Source organism: Centruroides sculpturatus, unplaced genomic scaffold, assembly GCF_000671375.1.
Source record: "Centruroides sculpturatus isolate CEXI.00-Female unplaced genomic scaffold, Cexi_2.0 scaffold1770, whole genome shotgun sequence".
Lineage (NCBI taxonomy): Eukaryota > Metazoa > Arthropoda > Arachnida > Scorpiones > Buthidae > Centruroides > Centruroides sculpturatus.
The window spans coordinates 24,684-44,949 of NW_019386120.1; the positions used below are offsets into that span (position 1 = coordinate 24,684).

Sequence of the window (20,266 nt, forward strand, 5' to 3'; positions counted from 1 at the left end):
GGCCGGGGGGTTCTGTTCATATTGTCGTAGGAAGTCGGATATTGGCCAGGCCCACAATGGGGCTGCTGGGTAATTAGGCCGGGGGGTTCTGTTCATATTGTCGTAGGAAGTCGGAGGTCACGTTTTGCTGTGCTCCCGTTTTTGCGAAGTTATCGGTGGATTTCTCGGTCTTTAGTGCGTGAATTATATATCGCTGGACTTGGGAAGACGTGCTGCTCACACTAGTATCACTGTTTTTTGGTTATTCTGGCTTTCCGCAGAAATACGGACATCGAAACCCTGTGGACTTCCAGACCTACTTTCCGCATTTCTACAGTGTAAGTGGACCGCTTTTGTAATTTTAACGAGAAGTGTCTCTCCTGCCGTTACTTATTAATTATTAATCGCTTTTACGACCGATTAAGACCCTGCTTTCGTCAGTCAAATTTGGTTCAACTTGTAAAAACTTTACAGGACTAGGAAGTTTTTCATTTTAAACAAAGGGCATTGTCTGGTCCACGTGCTTGTTGCTTGCCCCGAGGCAGTCAGAACATTCCAGGAAGCTCCTTTGTTCAGTGTCACTCGCTGCTATATACAAGTTTTTGTCACCACATTTCCTTTGCTTGGAGGCAAACAGGTGGCTTTAAAGGGTTTTTGTTATCGCAACATTCAGCAACCCGTTATTTGTTTATTAATTTTTAATTTATTGAAGGTGCATAGTCTACTGTCTATTTACTTTACGAGGCACCCATGGAGAGCTCAGGAGAGCCTAGTCAACAACATTTAACTAATTTCGAAGACTCCATTATCAAGTCTGCTGCTATGCAGCTGGGGAGAATAATGGACTTGTGTCCGGAAAACACCACTGACACGGTAAAGAAGGGGAGGAACAAAGGCTTCAGTTCAGAGGAACGGCTCCAGATCAGAGAACAGGCCTCTCTGTTATTTGCCGCCGTAAACCAATTATATGGGATCGTCTCAGAACTGCGCAACAAACCTGAGGCAACAAATGCGGAGCGGAGTGCTATCAGGCAATCGTATGCCGAGGTTACAAAGCTCAACACACGCCCCAGCAGCACTACTAGGGTCATATCAAGAACCCTTTACAACAAAGTGGACACAGAGGGAACTGGAGGTAACCACGCCCTGCTTATCTACCCGAAACAAGGGGAAGAAAATATCAATATGGAAGAACTTAAAAACGATATTCTGGACAATGTTCACCCACAAGACCTGCAGGTGGGAGTCAAGTCGGTTTACCGTGTTAAAAGGGATGGACTGTGCCTAAGGGTGGGAAGCCCTACAGAAGGGGAGAAATTAAGAATGGCGATTGAGAACATTCCCACTGTAAAAGAAAAGGTAAACTGTCATCTGACAGAAAAAGAAAACCTCGGGTAATCCTCATAAATACCCCTAACTCCATACAAGACGACAAAGTCACGGAAATGATTTATAAACAAAACAGATTGCTTTGGAATAACTTAACGTGGGACTCGTTCGCGAGCCAGTGCCAGGTAAGCTTCTCCCTGTCAAAGGGAAGGGTGCGGGAGGGATGCCGCCACATTATCCTCATGGTATCTCCAACAGTTCGAGATACACTAATTACAGCGAAGCACATTTCCATCTCTTGGGGGAGCATCAAAGTAGATGATTACATACCACTGCTTCGATGTTACAAATGTTGTGGATTTGCTCATACGGCGAAAGATTGCGTCGAATTACAAAGATGTAGCCATTGTGCCAGGAGTCACCGTTTCGCTGAATGCGCCAAAAGAGACGAGGTTCCCTGCTGCATAAATTGCAGGCAAGCGAACAAAAGCTTACCAAAAGAGCAAAGGATGCCAACTGACCACGCAGCTTACAGCCAGGAATGCGCAATAACCAAGAAGATGAAGACCTTAGCAGTTAAACGAACCAATTATGGCTGGTAGGCTCAACTGTATATCATATTCGAGTAATAATATCCCACTAAGGACTCCCAACATGAGTAATCCTGCTAATAATTCCCAATTCAAACTAAATATCCTTCAAATCAATGTCCAAAGGGCTAAGGCTGCTTCCTCACTGGTGATAAAGATGGCAGAAGAGCATAACACGGACATTATCCTTCTACAAGAACCATATCTCGTGAATAAAGCTATCGTTCGTTTTGGAGGATGGAACATCCTTCCTCCTAACAGCAACAGTGATGGGACCAAGACTGGCATCCTCACTTGCAACAAAAACATAAACACTGTCTACTGCCCGGAACTGTCGACTAGTTACGCCACCACTGCATATATAAAACACCACGACATGATTATCTATCTTACTTCTGTCTACTGTTCTCCGTTCAAATCCATTGACCACCTTATTCAGGACTTGCAGAGAATTAACGACAAAATTGGCTCGTTTCCTTGGCTGGTTGGGGGGGACTTTAATGCAAAGTCACCCATCTGGCACAGCCCAGTGGAGGACAGCAGAGGGTACAAGGTTAGCGAATTTGCGTCTAGGAACCACTTAGTTTCGCTTAACTCCAGCCCTCTCCCCACTTTTTTCTGTGCAAGGGGAAAAAGCTGGATTGACATCTGCTTTGCCAACCACCAGGCACACCCCCTTGTGGATCTCTGCACCACTATGGAGGAAGACAGTGTGAGTGATCACAGGTACATCAAAACTGTCATTAAAAGCAACGATCCTGTGAAGGAAACAACTAGGTACACTAGGAAAGCCACTGACTGGAACTTATTTGATGAATTGTTTCACACTTACTGGGCTAATCCAATCTACCATGAACTATCTGATATTAATGATGCAGACGAGCTGGCAGAGCATCTTAATGCTAGCATTAGTAATGCTTTTTCAAACTCCACCATAATGAAGGAAAACAAACATAGGAATGCCCATTGGTGGAACGATGCTCTCGATGCCCAAAGAAACAGTGTCCGCAGGCATCGGAGATCCTTTGTAAGGGAAAATGATCCCACCCTCAAACAACAGAAAAAGCAAGAGTATATCCAGAAATTAAACGCTTACAAAACCGAGATAAACAAAGCACGCACGAACGCGTGGCGCAAATACTGCTCGGAAATAGGGAATAAAACCACTTGGAGTGACCCCTATCACATCATCATGAAGCCCAGGAAAAACATCGGCATCCCAGCCAATATGGAGAAAGTGGACGGTGGGTACACCACTGATCTGGATGATACGATTAAACATCTTTTTACTACCCATTTCCCTCCAGACGACCAAGAGGAAGATAACCCAGAGCAGAGGAATATCAGGAGAGAAGTCCTCTACCCACCTATCACTGACGACGACATCCCGTTCACTTTCACAGAGGTGGCCACTGCTATCAATTCTTTACGGAACAATAAGGCCCCCGGCATTGATGGGATTACGGCCCGTATGGTGAAAAGGGCATTCAAAGCCATTCCTATCGCCTTCGTCCTTAGCTTCAACTTGTGCCTCACCAGACATCAATTTCCAAAATGCTGGAAACATGCTGTTGTGAAATTCATACCCAAAATAGGGTCTCCCAACTCAGTAAAAGCCACAGATCTGAGGCCAATTAGCCTTCTGCCCATACTGGGCAAGGTTCTCGATGGACTTCTAATCAATAGGATTAACTACCATCTCATGAATAACAACCACCTGCATCCCCATCAATTTGGCTTTGTCCAAGGGAGCTCCACCTATCATGCTATCCACAGGGTAATCCAATTCATAGGCAGTGCCTGGAAAAACGAAGAGCACGTAGTGTTGATCTCAATAGATTACAGGAACGCATTTAACTCTCTGTGGTGGCCATCCCTTCTTTCGCAGCTCAAGACCTTTAACTGTCCACAAAACCTATTCAAGCTGCTCACCAGCTATCTGAAGGACCGTACTGCTGGTTTTCACGAGTTGGGCACACCTGTCCTCTGGCCTGTTGCCCGGGGTTGCCCCCAGGGTTCCCGTTCAGGGCCCGGCCTTTGGAACATTATGTACAACAGCCTTCTTGACATTGTCCCTAACACGACTACCGGCACCTGGGCTACCCAGGGTTATGCCGACGATACCTTGGTTATGATGTCCAATAAAAACAGTAAGAAATTGCTGCAAGAGGCCAATTCTTTTCTTAACCAAATTTTAGAGTGGAGCAACTTTAATAAACTATCCATTAACCTAGATAAGACTACCTGCATGCTAATGTCAAAAGGGACTCAACTCAAGAAACCACACACAATCAAAATAGGAGGTACTAGGATAAGATATAGTGATAGCATAAAATACTTGGGCATCACTATCGATCAGGGTTTGAATTGGAATATTCACATAAAAAACGTTTGTGACAAGGCCATAAAACTTTCGAACCTTCTCTGCTTTCTCGCAGGAAAAAACTGGGGCCTCAACAGCAAGAACTTAACAAATATCTATCGCCTGGCCATAGAGCCGGCCATCCTTTATGGCGCGCCCTTTTGGGGGGACGCAGTGGATAAAGTTTACGTAAAGCGTAAGCTTCTAAAGGCTCAACGTGTCAGCCTCCTCAAGATCACCAAGGCCTACAGGACTGCCCCCACATCTGCCCTACAGGTGATTACTGGCATCCCTCCAATACATCTAAGCGTAAAGGCCAATGCAGCTAGTTGGTATCTCACCAACCTCAGTCTCTCAGATCGTACGAAGACTGAGCTAATAAGTTATCTAAATATTGGCATCCTTCCCAGCCTGGATATGCAACAAACCCTCATGCTTAACCACAAGAACACCCAAGTTACTCTTCACAGGCATTGCAGGCATCCTGCTTTATCTCCTACCGTCAATCTTCTCACTGATGCTAGTGTTTCCAACATCAACAATGCCAACACCATCTTCACAGATGGGTCAAAATCGTTTTTTGGTACGGGCGCTGCCATCGTGCACAGAAATAGCAACTGTACACATCCAGTCCACAAAAAGGGCTTTAAACTTGCAGGTTACTGCTCTATCATGCAAGCAGAACAGTACGCCATCTACAAAGCATTGGTCTACATCAACAATTCCAATCAGCTCCGCGGGAAGCAGGTCTGCATCTGCTCTGACAGCCAGGCCGCTCTCTGGAGCATAAGCAAGAAAACCCAGCGTAACCATCTCCACCAACTCATCATAGACGAACTGAAGAAAAGCAAAAGCAACCTCGTCTACTTTTCGTGGACCCGCGCCCATCAAGGTGTTATAGGAAATGAGGAAGCAGATGTGCTGGCTAAGGAGACAGCCACTTCTCCTGTTACACCAAGCTTTGATGACATCCCAACGGTGGCTGTCAAGAATCTCATTAGAGAAACGCTCATCCACATGTGGCAGAGGGAATGGGAAGAGGCGGACACTGGTAGGACTACCTTTAAATTCCTGCCTAACATTCCCAACCGTCTCTCTCTCAACCACATAAATGGCAACTATTTCACCAGCCAACTCCTCACTGGCCATGGGAACTTTCGCCAATATCTCAACAGATTCCACCACAGCGATACCCCCTTCTGTCAGTGTGACAGTGGCGATATAGAGGATCCCCTGCACTTCATCTTTGATTGCAACCTCTATGACACACAGAGGGATCAACTCATTCACAAAGCCCTCACTGAAGGATTCAACTGGCCCTGCACGCCCGATCTCCTCATCAACAACAGTGCCACCTACAATGGACTTACCGATTTTATCCGGGAAACCGGCGCTTTAAATCCAAACTTCACCAACCGGAATCAGACAAGGGACTCTTCACACGACAGTTGACCTCTACACCAGGGGCCGCGTTATAACCGGCAAAACATGCACCCGTTTGTAACTATCACCATTTTCAACTCCGGTATTTATATTTATTCTATAACCACAAAGCTTTTCTTTCATATGTAACGCGCCATAATTACGTGTACACTCTTTCTTTTTGCATACCGCACATGTATCCACCTATTTATATTACTGCGTTGTTCGCGCTGACGATTTCTCTCATCTTCACCATCTTTCCTATCACACTTCTACCCCCCTTATCCATTACCCCTTCTCCCTTTTTCTTTTCACCCAGGCGATACCCCTGAGTAGTCCTGGTCTTCCACCCCTTTCATTAAAAAAATAAAAATAAAAAAAATTAGGCCGGGGCCCGACATATCCGGACGGACGAGTCTGGATTCGATTCCGGGTCTCCCAGAGCGGTAGACTGCCACTTTGACTGCTCGGCCATCCGGTTCGGTCTCTGAGGCTGGAAAGTTCTCTTACAATCCATCGGATTCTTCGGACTTAAGCCCCAGTGATTTCGACTTGATCCCTAAATTGAAGGAACCACTGCACGGAAGATGATTCAGAACTATTCCAGATGTTCTTCAGGCAGTAGACCGCTCTATTTGGGCGATCAACCAAACAGGCTCTGCCGATGGCTTTCCGCCCTTCACATCTCTGGCAACAAATCTTACACACTGCTGGGGGCTACATTGAAGGATGGTAGAATCTGAAACATATATGTTTTTGTACAGCGTCGTGTTCAGTAACGCATAACATTACGTCAGAATACTGAGAGGCTTATGGGGCAGATCTAAAAGTGTTTTAAGCGTTATTGAACGATTATTCTTTGCCAGGCAACTAGGAAAACTTGCGGACGAAGTTAAAATTAAATAAAAATAAATATACAGTAATAAACTAAAATTAAAATACTGTAAGGTCTCTTTTTATGCGGATTATTTTTATGCGATTTTGAAGTTGTGCGGTTTGTATTTCATCCAAAAATTTCTTGGACAAACATACATATAGGCTTGTTTAGGAAGCCCGCGTATTGACAGTCTCCAAAAATCGTGGAACGCTCAAAGCTCACTCCATTTGTTCACTGACATACAACGTTTATGGATGTAAAGGACAGCTAGATCTACCTTAATCGCTTTAGTTCCTAGCAATTTTTGATATAAATGTAATTAAACATAAAAAATACTTAAATTGAAAAAAACGAAAGAAATGCGTTAATTTTGAAGAAAAAGCTTCAAAGTTTAACTTCCTTTGTCTCGCCCTTCTGTGAAATTTAACACGGATGAGTCATTGTTTACACACCTGGATGACGTTGAACACAGCTGGAGTTGGATTTCCCGGAGCATTCTCATAGACGTCATGGGAGGACAAGGGTTTAAAGTAGGGTGAACAATAGCTGGCCGTATATTTTTAAATATTTTTAAAAAATTTGGAGACTTAAAAAACATTCCAAAAATTCAAAAATTTAAGGACCGTGTTTTGTGTAACGCTATGTAACCTGCCCGAGTTAATTCGGGCGAGGAACTAAAGGGGTTTTAACTCTTCACATCCAGATGTTAGTGATTTGTTTTTAGAGTGAGCTTTTGCAATTCGGAGATTCTCCTTATATTATTTTTCAATAAAATAAACTGAATTAAGTTTGAATACAAGTTTATTTTAAGCTTTTATATGAATTTCTTTCAGACATTCGAAGTAATTTATTAAGCAGCCTATTTCTGTTAATTTCTGCAAACTTTTTTATGCGGTTTTAAGTTAATTTTAACTCGTTGTTTTGGTTTTATGCGATTTTAGAAAATTACGGAACGTATACCTACTTTTTCAAGGCAAGTAAAGTCTTTTTTTATGCGAATTTTTTATATGCGCTTTTCTGCAGAACGTATCCACCGCATAAAACGAGACCTTACAGTAGTAATTTCTTTATATTTAAAATGAAGCTATTTAATCTAGCACGAGCAGCTATTACTACAGGTATACCTCGATTTACGTCGTTTCGAGTTACGTCGTTTCCGATTATACGTCGTTTGTAAAAAAAAAAAGTATAGAATTCTTCAAAGAGAAAACGAAGCAAAACGAGAGACAGAGTGGACGTCACTAAGTACAGTAAATCTCATAGCTGGCCGGATAGAAGCCTACCGCTTCGGGGACTTGGCTTCGATCCGGACGAGTGGAAAAATACTTACGAATTTTTCGGGGGTGATCCGACCGGATATGTCGGGACCCGGCTCTCACCACCCGGCCGTCCCATTGTGGGTCTGGCCGAACCAACAATGGGTTTGCTAAAAGTGGCTCTCTTAGGCCCACAGGGTGAAATGAGCAAAAAATGAAAAAAAAAATGAAAGCAAAGTAATTTTAAAAGTAGTCTGAGTAAATGAGTGAGAGTTCTTACGGTGGGCGGAGTCAGAATTACTAAGAATACTGGACACTGGACACAGCCTGACTAAGAGCGCGTTTGGAAATTGTAACCGGTGTAACTAGTTACACCGGTTACAATTTCCAAACGCGCCCTAAGTCAGAATTCAGCATTACCGAACACGGCTTTGATTCTAATTTCAGAGTTGCCACTATTAAAAGTCCTCGTACTATTTTTTTTTACTGCAAATTTTTGGAACGATTTGGCACCGAGGTAATCGTAATAATTGACGTTTTATGCCGCACTAGTTTAATGAAATAAGCCTAATCTAATATATAATCGAGACGGGTTGATAATAATAATAATATTAATAAGCGCAGAGCCCAAACGGTTAGGAGTTGAAAGTTGAAATTTGGTACACAGATAGGGTACGTCATGAAAACGCACACTAAGAAGGGATTTTTCGAAATTCCCCCCGGGGGAGAGAGAAAGGATTAAAACTCTATATACATTATGGATATGAGCCCAAACGGTTAGGAGTTGAAAGTTGAAATTTGGTACACAGTTAGGGTACGTTAGGAGAACGCACACTAAGAAGGGATTTTTTGAAATTCCTCCCCACGGGGGAGAGAGACAGGATTAAGTCTTAACACTTCCATCAACAATGGAAGTGTTAAGTAACAATGGAAATGCTAAGTAACAATGGAAGTGTTAAGTAACAATGGAAGTTTTAAGTAAGAATAAAAGTTTTAAGTAACAATGGAAGTGTTACGTAACAATGGAATTGTTAAGAAAAAGCGAAGTGCAAGACGCAGATGCAGTTTTTTTCGTTTTTGCGGGAAATCGAACATATTTTTAGAACCATCTAAAAATTCTCTAATTAGTCTGGAAACAAGGGGACCCAATTCTTGCATTCTGTGAAAACGGGTAAGGTTGACCGTAACGTAATAATCTTTATCTTAGTTATCGTTACTTTTGCCCGAGCAACGCCGGACCCACCTGCTAGTTTTTGATAATTAAAATACACCGGTGCACAAAAGATTAAGTTAACAAACCAAATTGGCATAAGAACGCCCCCGAATCTACTGTGGCTACTGTTTTATTTTATTTAAAAAAAAAAAAAAAAATTAAAAACTTCCTATTGTGAGATTTCGGAATTAAATGCACAAATATATAAATATTTTAAACTAGTACAAAATAATAAAAAGGACTAAATATGGCGGCGCTGCATTTAATTGCAATAATTTACACATCTACAGAATGGTTTTGTATTTTTTTTTTTTGGTCAGTCGCCATCTGTCGGCCAACCGATAGACGGTTCGCCATTTTCAAAACTTCCGATCGTTTGTTTACAAGTTGGGACGGCGGAGTCTTTGTATTGTCTTTTTAAGTTAGTCGAGACATGAGCGTCATTTTATGTAATAATTGTTATAAATTCTGTCATTGCGTCGTAAGATATTTATCGTTTACAATTCCTTATAAACAAGACAGGTTATAATGTTTGTTTAACATTTAGTTTTATAATAACTCGAATGACTTTCTACGTTGAAAAATTAGTGATTTGAATAATTAATTAGAGAAGAAATGGAAAGTGTGAATGAAGAATTGACTTCGGTCGACGAACAAAATGAAAATCATAATCTTCCAGTTATTGATATTGTGATTAATAACGTCGTTTGTAGCTTCAATGTTCGTAGTCATTTGAATCTCAAAGAGATTGCACTTTCGGCAGCCAATGTCGAATATCATCGTGAGAATGCTGTGAGTATACAGAATTTTTTTTAATTTACAAGTTATATGATGAACCATCAAATTGTAAGTAGCTGTAGTAAAATTGCTGTTATGTTATATACAACTAAGATTTCTTGTTAATTTAGAGATTTAAGTCCTTATTTCTAAGGAAATTACGGCTTAAAATCGTTTAATGTCTACAATAGAGTGGCCCTCAAAGTTCCTACGTGTGAGATCTGCTAGATCATGGCTGCATTCGCAGACTCGACAGTTCCTGTACTTTTCCGTCCTCAATGGTATCGCCGTTTCGGAACTTGTTTGGTATTTTGACATTGCTGGCCGAGCGGTTCCGTTCCCTGAATGCTGGGAGTTTGGTCGTGGGCTCGCGCCTCGCCGGAACGTGGAGTTTTCTGGGTTTTCTTCACATCTAATGCCTAAATATGGGCCATTTACCTTTAAAAAGACCTTCTGGAAGGCATCCCCTCCTATGCAGATCACCCAAGTGTTACATTGCCATAACTTAATAAACAAACAAACATTTTGGTGTCACATTTAGTAGCATCTTTTATTTTGGCCTATGCTATCTGTTGCTACCTGAAACTGACCGATGATGGTCCCTTTTTGTTCTTATGCATGAGTTGCTCGTTCATCAGATGTAACTATGTAATGGCTACTTAACAAAATGCCTTTGATCAGTTATGACTGCTGACTTTGCTTAAAGCAGCCAATGTATTCTACTTGGATCTGATAAAGTGCTCTTGAAGTTTGGTCTTAATAATATATAGGTTATTGTGATAGAATATTCCTCAATTCCTCTTTATAATAATTAAACACCTAAATAAAGCTTTCAGGAATTGCATAATGACTTCCGTCTTTCGTGTCAATAGTTAATGTCCAGAAGAATGTGGAGAAAAACTGAAAGTTTTGTAAAAACTGGAGAGAGTATACAAATAATTTGTAATTAACATGTATAAAGACTGGGAATTGCTATTTACTGACTTTTTTTTACTACTGGTAAACAGTAAATTTTTAAATTATGATTCCAAATACACACTACTGATTGCTTAGTTGCTGATTACCAGTGAGTTGGCAATTAATTGAATTTCCTATTTTTTTATTTTGAAAAGCAAAAGTTTTGTTACCTGAAAAATAAAGCATTCTATAATTTTTTAGTTATCATGATTAAAATGTAACCTGTGTGAGTGCTCACCTTGGCTGCTTTGATATAAGCTGTTAAGGAGTCTGGTTTGGAGAGAATGTGTGTAAATAACAAACATGATCTGAATGTTTGTCAAAGACAAATCCAAATTTGAGTGCTCACATTCAAATAAATCTGTTCCATTTTGTCAACTAAAATTCTGCTTAACTAAAGTTGCTATAAATGTTCTAGGCATTACAGGTAAAGAAATAAATTTCCAAACTATCCAGCCTAGTATTGTAACATGATACTGTACTTTAAAAGTTATAAAAAAATGTAAAGTAATAATTTAAAAGAAAATAATTTGAACTACTTTCACAGTTTAAATCAGTGGTGTTCAACCACTGATTTAAACTGTGGTTGAACACCACTAGAATTAGAATTAGCACTAAGCCAATTCTAGTCTGTTGCACATGTTAATCTAGACTGCAGATGTATTTCATTTACAAATGATAGAAATTGACCTATTTTTGATATACATAGAATATACAAAATGTTTTGTGGTCTTCTCAAGATTGAAGGATTAAGGTAGCAAGCCTGTGAGAACTTTCTATGGGAAACTGGTTCTTCTAAGTTAGACATGTGAAGAAAATTCAGAAAACTCCACAAAGATAACCCATTAGTTAGGTATGAACTTGCAACCAGTATTCAGTGGTTTTATCCATTTGGCCACTGATGGGTATGGCCTACTTACCTATGATTTATATGCAATTTGGTCTGCCAGTTGAAAAGTTTGGGCACCACTGGTTTAAAAATAACAAGTAAAATGGCAAAACCGTATTTGGGACAAGACTATGTCTCGGAGACAGAATCACTTTGATGCTCAAGACAGGTCTCGTTCTCATTCTCCTATCTTCTTTGATATCGCTGGTTTTGGGCGTGATCGTTTAAACTTTGCCAGCCATGACCATGAGATCGTCCACGATGCATCTTCGATGAAATTAACTTATCTAATTTCAAAATTTATCTCTGTTGCGTGTCAGCCTGGGTTGAATTTTTGTCAATGCGTAACGAAAAGTTCCCGTTTTTTAAAAAAATAATCGTGGTTATTGTATCGTCCAAAATTATTTTTTTATTTTGCAAAAACAATATACAGTTTAACCCGATTATAAGGTCATCGAATGTAATGACAACCCTAATATAACGTCAAATTTTTATTGGTCCTACGATTTTACTATACAGTAGATCCCCCTATAAGACGGTAGATACGTTCCGTTCTTTATGAATCAATTTTGTAGGAATCATAGTTTACGGACTACAGCTGTTTGAAAGGTTTTCTTTCATAAAATTAATCGATTCTAGACTAATTCGACTCAACATTTCCAAAATACGTATATTTTTTTGAAAATAATCCGTATAAACTACGTTATAAACAAAAAATTGTAGGATTGCTTACCGAGTGTGTACCGTTCGACTACGCCCGTTGCTAAAGCTTGGTTTCGTCGCGGAACAGCGCATCAAACTGCGGCCGCGATTTCTGATATTATTTTTCTGCGAAAACTTCGTTGACCTTTGGAGACATCATTAATATAAATAATTTTTATGGCCGTTAAATAAGAAATGTTTCTTTCACAAGAAATGTATAAAATTACAGTACTGGACAGACGATAGGTCGCCTAACTCGCCGTAGCGTGACGCTAGACGGCGAAAAATATATATTTAATTATAATAAAGTTACAATAAATTAAGTTAATATATAATTATATATACAGTACCTAATTTATATATAATTAATATATAATTATATGTACAGTACCTAATTTATATATAATTATATGAACAGACGATACTAAACTCAATTTATACGCCTAAACGTCCGTAGCGCCACGCTACGGACGGCGGGAAAGTAGTTCGGCTGCCCGATGACGTTTTATGTATTATAGGAGTTATTTTTACCGTTGTTTACGGATACTGCCACAATTTTTATAGGAATCATAACTATAGGAAACGGTTTTATAGGGGGATCTACTGTACTAGATAATGTTAAAAAAACCCACTTGTAATGATATAAAACCATTTTAATGTCATATTTGAAGCACTCCCAAATTTACAAAATTAGATTACAAATTTTATTTAACATAGAAGAAACTACATGTTCAGTCCTAAGGTCAGAGTTCACTTCTTAGAATGACTGCGGGTGGTACTCTCCCCTATCCGACTTCGGTGGGGTGAGGTGGCTGTTTTGCCTGTTTGTAGAAGAGGGTCACCATTTTGTATTTTATTTTGACTCGATTCTCGGTCCCCTGACTACCTACGAGTCTGGATTTTTTTTTATGCACAAATGATTTGGGCACCTAATACTCTGTGCCAAATATCAACTCTCGCCATGTAGGCCTACTTCTTCATACCTCTAGGCTGATAAGAACGAGTGGCAGTACGATTTTATAAACAAGACATAGTCTTGTAAAAAATATATGACACTTCTATGATGTTAATATATAAAACTAAATATATGTGAAAGTGTTTTCAAAAAATTATTACATATGCATCTATTTTTAACAAATTTTCCAGTAAAGTAAATTATATTACTGGTAAATTTACCAATGCATTTTTTTAACTGATTTAACCAGTTTACCAAATAATGCAATTCCTAGTAAGAATTTTGTGGCTACTCTATACAATAGCTAATGAGAATGCTATAAGTTATAAAGCTAGCTTAATAATTTTAAAATAAAATTATATTTAAGAAGTTTTAAATATTTATGCCTGTAAAGTTTTTAGAGGTTATCATTTTCTAATAGGCCTAACTAATGATAATTATAATATACCGATGTCCAAATTAAAGTAACAAACACATTTGGCACAATAAATTGAAAGTGCTATCATTCTGAAAAAAATGTATATAATTTTTGCATGACAAATTGAATTATCTCAATCAACAATCTTATTATAAATTGAATTATCATTTCTATTGAAAGTAACTGAGGAAAAATGCATATTAAAAAGCTGAAATACACTGGTGATCGGTTAACGAACATAATTCGTTCCAAGACTTTGTTTGTTAACAGATTATCGATTTACCATAGATTTTTATGGGAATTTGATTACAGTAGATCCCCCTATAAAACCGTTTCCTATAGTTATGATTCCTATAAAAATTGTGGCATTATCCGTAAACAACGGTAAAAATAACTCCTATAATACGTAAAACGTCATCGGGCAGCCGAACTACTTACCCGCCGTCCGTAGCGCCACGCTACGGAGAGATTTCTATCGTCTGGACAGTATTATATAAATTATATATAAATTAGGTACTGTACATATAATTATATATTAATTATATATAAATTAGGTACTGTATATATAATTATATATTAACTTAATTTATTGTAACTTTATTATAATTAAATATATATTTTTCGCCGTCTAGCGTCACGCTACGGCGAGTTAGGCGACCTATCGTCTGTCCAGTACTGTAATTTTATACATTTCTTGTGAAAGAAACATTTCTTATTTAACGGCCATAAAAATTATTTATATTAAGGATGTCTCCAAAGGTCAACGAAGTTTTCGCAGAAAAATAATATCAGAAATCGCGGCCGCGGTTTGATGCGCTGTTCCGCGACGAAACCAAGCTTTAGCAACGGGCGTAGTCGAACGGTACACACTCGGTAAGCAATCCTACAATTTTTTGTTTATAACGTAGTTTATACGGATTATTTTCAAAAAAATATACGTATTTTGGAAATGTTGAGTCAAATTACTCTAGAATCGATTAATTTTACGAAAGAAAACCTTTCAAAAAGCCGTAGTCCGTAAACTATGATTCCTACAAAATTGATTCATAAAGAACGGAACGTATCTACCGTCTTATAGGGGGATCTACTGTAATTTGTTCCAGAGACTCCCAAAAAATAAAAAATATATACTTTTTTACTACATTTATTTATATGTAATAGTAAAAATACATATATACACAGACTTGCATTTTTATTAGTCATGCTTTTTCCATTTGTGGGGGTTAAAGAATCTGTCCAATGTCGATTACTTTTCTCTTTTTTCATGATCTTTCAGAAGTAATTAATAGTATTGTAATTGTAGAGATCCCAACCCCATTAACCTTATTCTGGTTTGGATGCCACTTGGATGATCGTTGTTCTTATATCCTCCCACTTCAAAAGATCTTTAGTAGCAGATGTCGACATGGTTCTCTTTCATCTTTTTCTTTTTAAAAAAAAATCACATCTTGCTGAGTTTCTTGGTGTTGTTCATTTGAGAGTTCTTGGAGTTCTTCTGTCGTCAGATCAGTTTCAGGTTCCATTATGAGCTCTAAAATGCTCTTTATTTCTCATATATGACTATTTATTACTCCATTAGCAGCTTGAGACTTCTTGATATATCTTTCATAGCTAAGATTGTGCCTACTGTAGAACTGTTCAAGCCATACTGCCTAGCAACATAAGACATCTTGTGCCCACTTTTTACCTTGGCTATTATCTCTTACTTGGTTTCTACGGTGAGTACAGTTCTTGACACTTCTCTTTTTAGGCTCCATAATATTATCAGTTTCTTTTTTAAATAAAAAGTTCAGAAAAGCACTTTAAAAAATTTAGAGAACAGAAATCAACTAGCCCACAAAAAATTATTTAAATGCAAGGCCAGGATGAAATTCGAAATTTGGTATTAAAACATTAACAAATATTTGATGGGACAGTTAAACTTTCGCCTTTCGTAAATAAACCCCTATGCAAAACTTAATGAGTACCCATCCGACAGTCTTGTGAAGACTATAAAAAATTATTTTTCAGAAACATAAACAAAAAGCTGGAATTACAAAGGAGAGTTTCAAAATTCGGAGGGATATTATCTGATTGGTATCGGGTTGAACATCGATGTTGACATTTCCTGTGTTCCAAACGGTTTCAAATTGTTACATGAAGACAAGGGAAAATCAATCAGTATTTGTTATTTTTTGTCACTTCTTTTTATGTTTGTTCAGTAAAGTATTCATTATCCAAACATGTATTCATTGTCTGATCATAAAAACCTTTTGCGAAAGTGTTTATCCGATTTGCTCGCTATCCGAACTGTTCGTTAACTGATCACCCACTGTATTGATATTGAGACATACTGTGTACTGGTACATAAAGCTAGCAGAGAAGAGACTTTATGCTAGATAACCAGTGAAACCCATCTTTCTTGGTACTATGAACATCAACTCTTGACATAGGACTAATGGATCCTTATTATATTCTTTGATGAGTCAAGATATAGTTTGTAAACTAGTTCTTGACTCAACATTTAACATCTGCAGTGATTGTGGGACATGATATCAACCTTTCAACATGGGAAAATGACTACTATGGTGGAGGCATCTTGTTGTTGAATGGCTACATGTCTTTCTGAGAGGGATCTGTGACCTCTCTGCACTATAAAGAGGAGATCCTTAAGCTGTATGTGAAGATTTTTTGGGGTGCCATCGCCTCCAGTTCATTTTTTATAGATGACAACACTAAGCCACATACAGCTCTTCTGGTTACAGTTTCCTTGAAGAGGAGGTTATTTGCAGATGGCCAGCTAGATCTATGGACCTAAATATGATTGAGTGTGTCTGAGATATTTTATGGAGGGTAATTGCAGTTTGTCCCTCCCAGCAAACAGCTAAAATTTCTTTTGGAGGAATGGAATTTATAGCTCCAAAGGCTTGATAAACAGTATGACAGTTTGTTCTGGGTGCTGTATGGCTGTCAGGGATAGTCGCATTCCCTATTAGTCTCATATTGAGATAGCAGATCCCTAGAAAGACTGTTTTTCCAGGGATCTGGTACCTCATGAAGACCCCCTCGGCATCTCCTTGGTTACACCAGTGTTTCTGTTACCAAACATCATAATATCATGTAGATAATATTGAAACAAACCTGGAGAGCTAGTCTTAACTACAGTTGACCTCCCCTATAACGCAGTAGATACGTTCCACTTTATAATTGTAGGAATTCTTATACATGTAGGAATCCTTAAATACATGAGCCAATCACAGCCCGGCATGTGTGCAGTTTATGGACTACGGCTGTTTGAAAGGTTTTTTTTCCATAAAATTAATCGATTCTAGACTAATTTGACTCAATATTTCTAAAATATGTATAATTTTTTGGGAATAATCTGTATAAACTATGCTATAAACAAAAAATTGTAGGATTACTTACCGAGTGTGCACCGTTCGATGACGCCATTGCTTAAGCTTGTTTTAGTCGCGGAGCAGCGCACCAAATGGCGGGTATGTTTTCTGATAAGTTATTTTTCTGCGAAAAATTCGTTGAACTTTGGAGACATCATTAATATAAATAATTTTAATGGGCGTTGAATAAGAAATGTTTCTTTCACAAGAAATGTATAAAATTACAGTACTGTATTAGACTTACAGTACCTAATTTATATACTGTACAGACGACAGTAAACTCAACTTACTCGCCTAAACTCTCCGTAGCATGTAAGTAGATTCGACCAATCCTGTCGCGACACAAGTCAGCAATGACGTTTTACCACATTTTCCGAGTCTCTTTTAGTGTCTTTATACAAATACAGTCGCAATTTTTTCGCCGCGATATATGAATCTACATTGTATGAACCCACGTTATCGGGGGTCTATTGTATTATCAATTATGCTAAAATTTCAGTATCCAATAGTAACAAGTCTTATGGTGTATATTCAAACATCAAACTGCATATTACAGCCTAAGGGACTAAAATACAATATATTTATGCATGATATAACTTCAAATATTTCATATAAGCTTTTTGTTGCTATTGGATACCAAAACTTTGATATTATTAGAAGTAAAGACTAGACTTCCAGATACTTAGTGAAATAGTTTTCTGGATCAACAGGACTGCTGATATTTCACAATATAATCTAGAGTGTCTTTCCTATGTCATTTTCTTATAAATTACAGTGGAACCTTGCTTAATGAACATAATTTGTTTCAGAATCTTACTTGTAATGTGAAATACTCATTAAGCAAAACAATTTTTTCCATATAAATTAATGTAAAATATGATAATGCGTTACATGCTGAAAAAAGTAGTCAAATATTTTATGTAAAATGTTTATTCAAAGAAAATTATACAATATACATTTTTAAGAAGCGTGAATCATCATCATCTTTTCTTCTAGTGTGGAATGAACCAACCTGGAATGCAAATTTGATTTGTAGAAAACACAAATAAAATCAAAATTTAATTTGGAATTGGTCATTAAATTTAATACGAGATGACCGCATAACTGCCTACATCTAGTCAAATTATTTAATTTCTAATAATATTTAATTATAGCCTTTACATAGCCCAAGAATTTGTTTGGTATGTTTATTATATAATGGGCTATGATGTTTATAAGCAATATGTCTGAACACAATTTGGAAAAATGTGTGATCACAAGCAACATTTAAGATGCTAGCAGAACGAGTGCAAAAAACAGACTGATGTAATATGCACATAATCTGGGATGTCCCCTATTCTCATTGCTCGTTAAGCTAGTCATTTAAAAAAAAAATTGTTTTTTGCTTGTTATATGAATTACTCATTATGAGAGGTGCTCATTAAGCAAGGTTCCACTGTATTATTTAATTGAAAACTTGTTTAAATTTACAGAGAAGACAGGTTTTTCTGTAAGTGATATAAATGTTTTAGAATCCTAGATTATAGTATGTTTTAAGAACAGTATTTTGTTTTAATATTAAGTCAGAAAGTGACAGAATATTTATATTAATTCAATAATTTACATATTTGCATTACACTTACATTATCTTTATTGCAGAAAGCAAGTTGTTTACAAATGTCAATGATTTTATAAAATTATATATATTTAAAATTACATTTTTGAGATTTTTAATTGTTATCTACTGATTACTTGTTCATTATCCAAACATGTATTCATTGTCTGATCATAAAAACCTTTTGCGAAAGTGTTTATCCGATTTGCTCGCTATCCGAACTGTTCGTTAACTGATCACCCACTGTATTGATATTGAGACATACTGTGTACTGGTACATAAAGCTAGCAGAGAAGAGACTTTATGCTAGATAACCAGTGAAACCCATCTTTCTTGGTACTATGAACATCAACTCTTGACATAGGACTAATGGATCCTTATTATATTCTTTGATGAGTCAAGATATAGTTTGTAAACTAGTTCTTGACTCAACATTTAACATCTGCAGTGATTGTGGGACATGATATCAACCTTTCAACATGGGAAAATGACTACTATGGTGGAGGCATCTTGTTGTTGAATGGCTACATGTCTTTCTGAGAGGGATCTGTGACCTCTCTGCACTATAAAGAGGAGATCCTTAAGCTGTATGTGAAGATTTTTTGGGGTGCCATCGCCTCCAGTTCATTTTTTATAGATGACAACACTAAGCCACATACAGCTCTTCTGGTTACAGTTTCCTTGAAGAGGAGGTTATTTGCAGATGGCCAGCTAGATCTATGGACCTAAATATGATTGAGTGTGTCTGAGATATTTTATGGAGGGTAATTGCAGTTTGTCCCTCCCAGCAAACAGCTAAAATTTCTTTTGGAGGAATGGAATTTATAGCTCCAAAGGCTTGATAAACAGTATGACAGTTTGTTCTGGGTGCTGTATGGCTGTCAGGGATAGTCGCATTCCCTATTAGTCTCATATTGAGATAGCAGATCCCTAGAAAGACTGTTTTTCCAGGGATCTGGTACCTCATGAAGACCCCCTCGGCATCTCCTTGGTTACACCAGTGTTTCTGTTACCAAACATCATAATATCATGTAGATAATATTGAAACAAACCTGGAGAGCTAGTCTTAACTACAGTTGACCTCCCCTATAACGCAGTAGATACGTTCCACTTTATAATTGTAGGAATTCTTATACATGTAGGAATCCTTAAATACATGAGCCAATCACAGCCCGGCATGTGTGCAGTTTATGGACTACGGCTGTTTGAAAGGTTTTCTTCCATAAAATTATTTGATTCTAGACTAATTTGACTCATTTCCAAAACACGTATAATTTTTTGGGAATAAGCCGTATAAACTATGTTATAAACAAAAAATTGTAGGATTACTTAACGAGTGTGCACCGTTCAACGACACTATTGTTTAAGCTTGTTTTCATCACGGAGCAGCGCACCAAACGGCGGGCACATTTTCTGATAAATTATTTTTCTGCGAAAAATTTGTTGAACTTTGGAGACATCATTAATAGAAATAATTTTTATGGCCGTTGAATAAGAAATGTTTCTTTCACAAGAAATGTATAAAATTACAGTACTGTATTAGACTTACGGTACCTAATTTACATACTG

The 20,266-nt window shown here is 37.9% G+C and overlaps 1 protein-coding gene across 1 annotated transcript in view; it reads left to right on the top strand.

The window, feature by feature from the left end:
* The first annotated feature begins 9,359 nt into the window (after window positions 1–9,359).
* LOC111613705 (TATA box-binding protein-like protein 1) overlaps window positions 9,360–20,266 on the top strand; it is a 37,165-nt gene continuing 26,258 nt past the window's right edge. Inside the window, exon 1 of the mRNA XM_023355046.1 lies at window positions 9,360–9,820. Within this exon, the coding sequence (XP_023210814.1) occupies window positions 9,644–9,820 (177 nt within the window). The 5' untranslated portion in view covers window positions 9,360–9,643. The remainder of the gene's footprint in view (window positions 9,821–20,266) is intronic.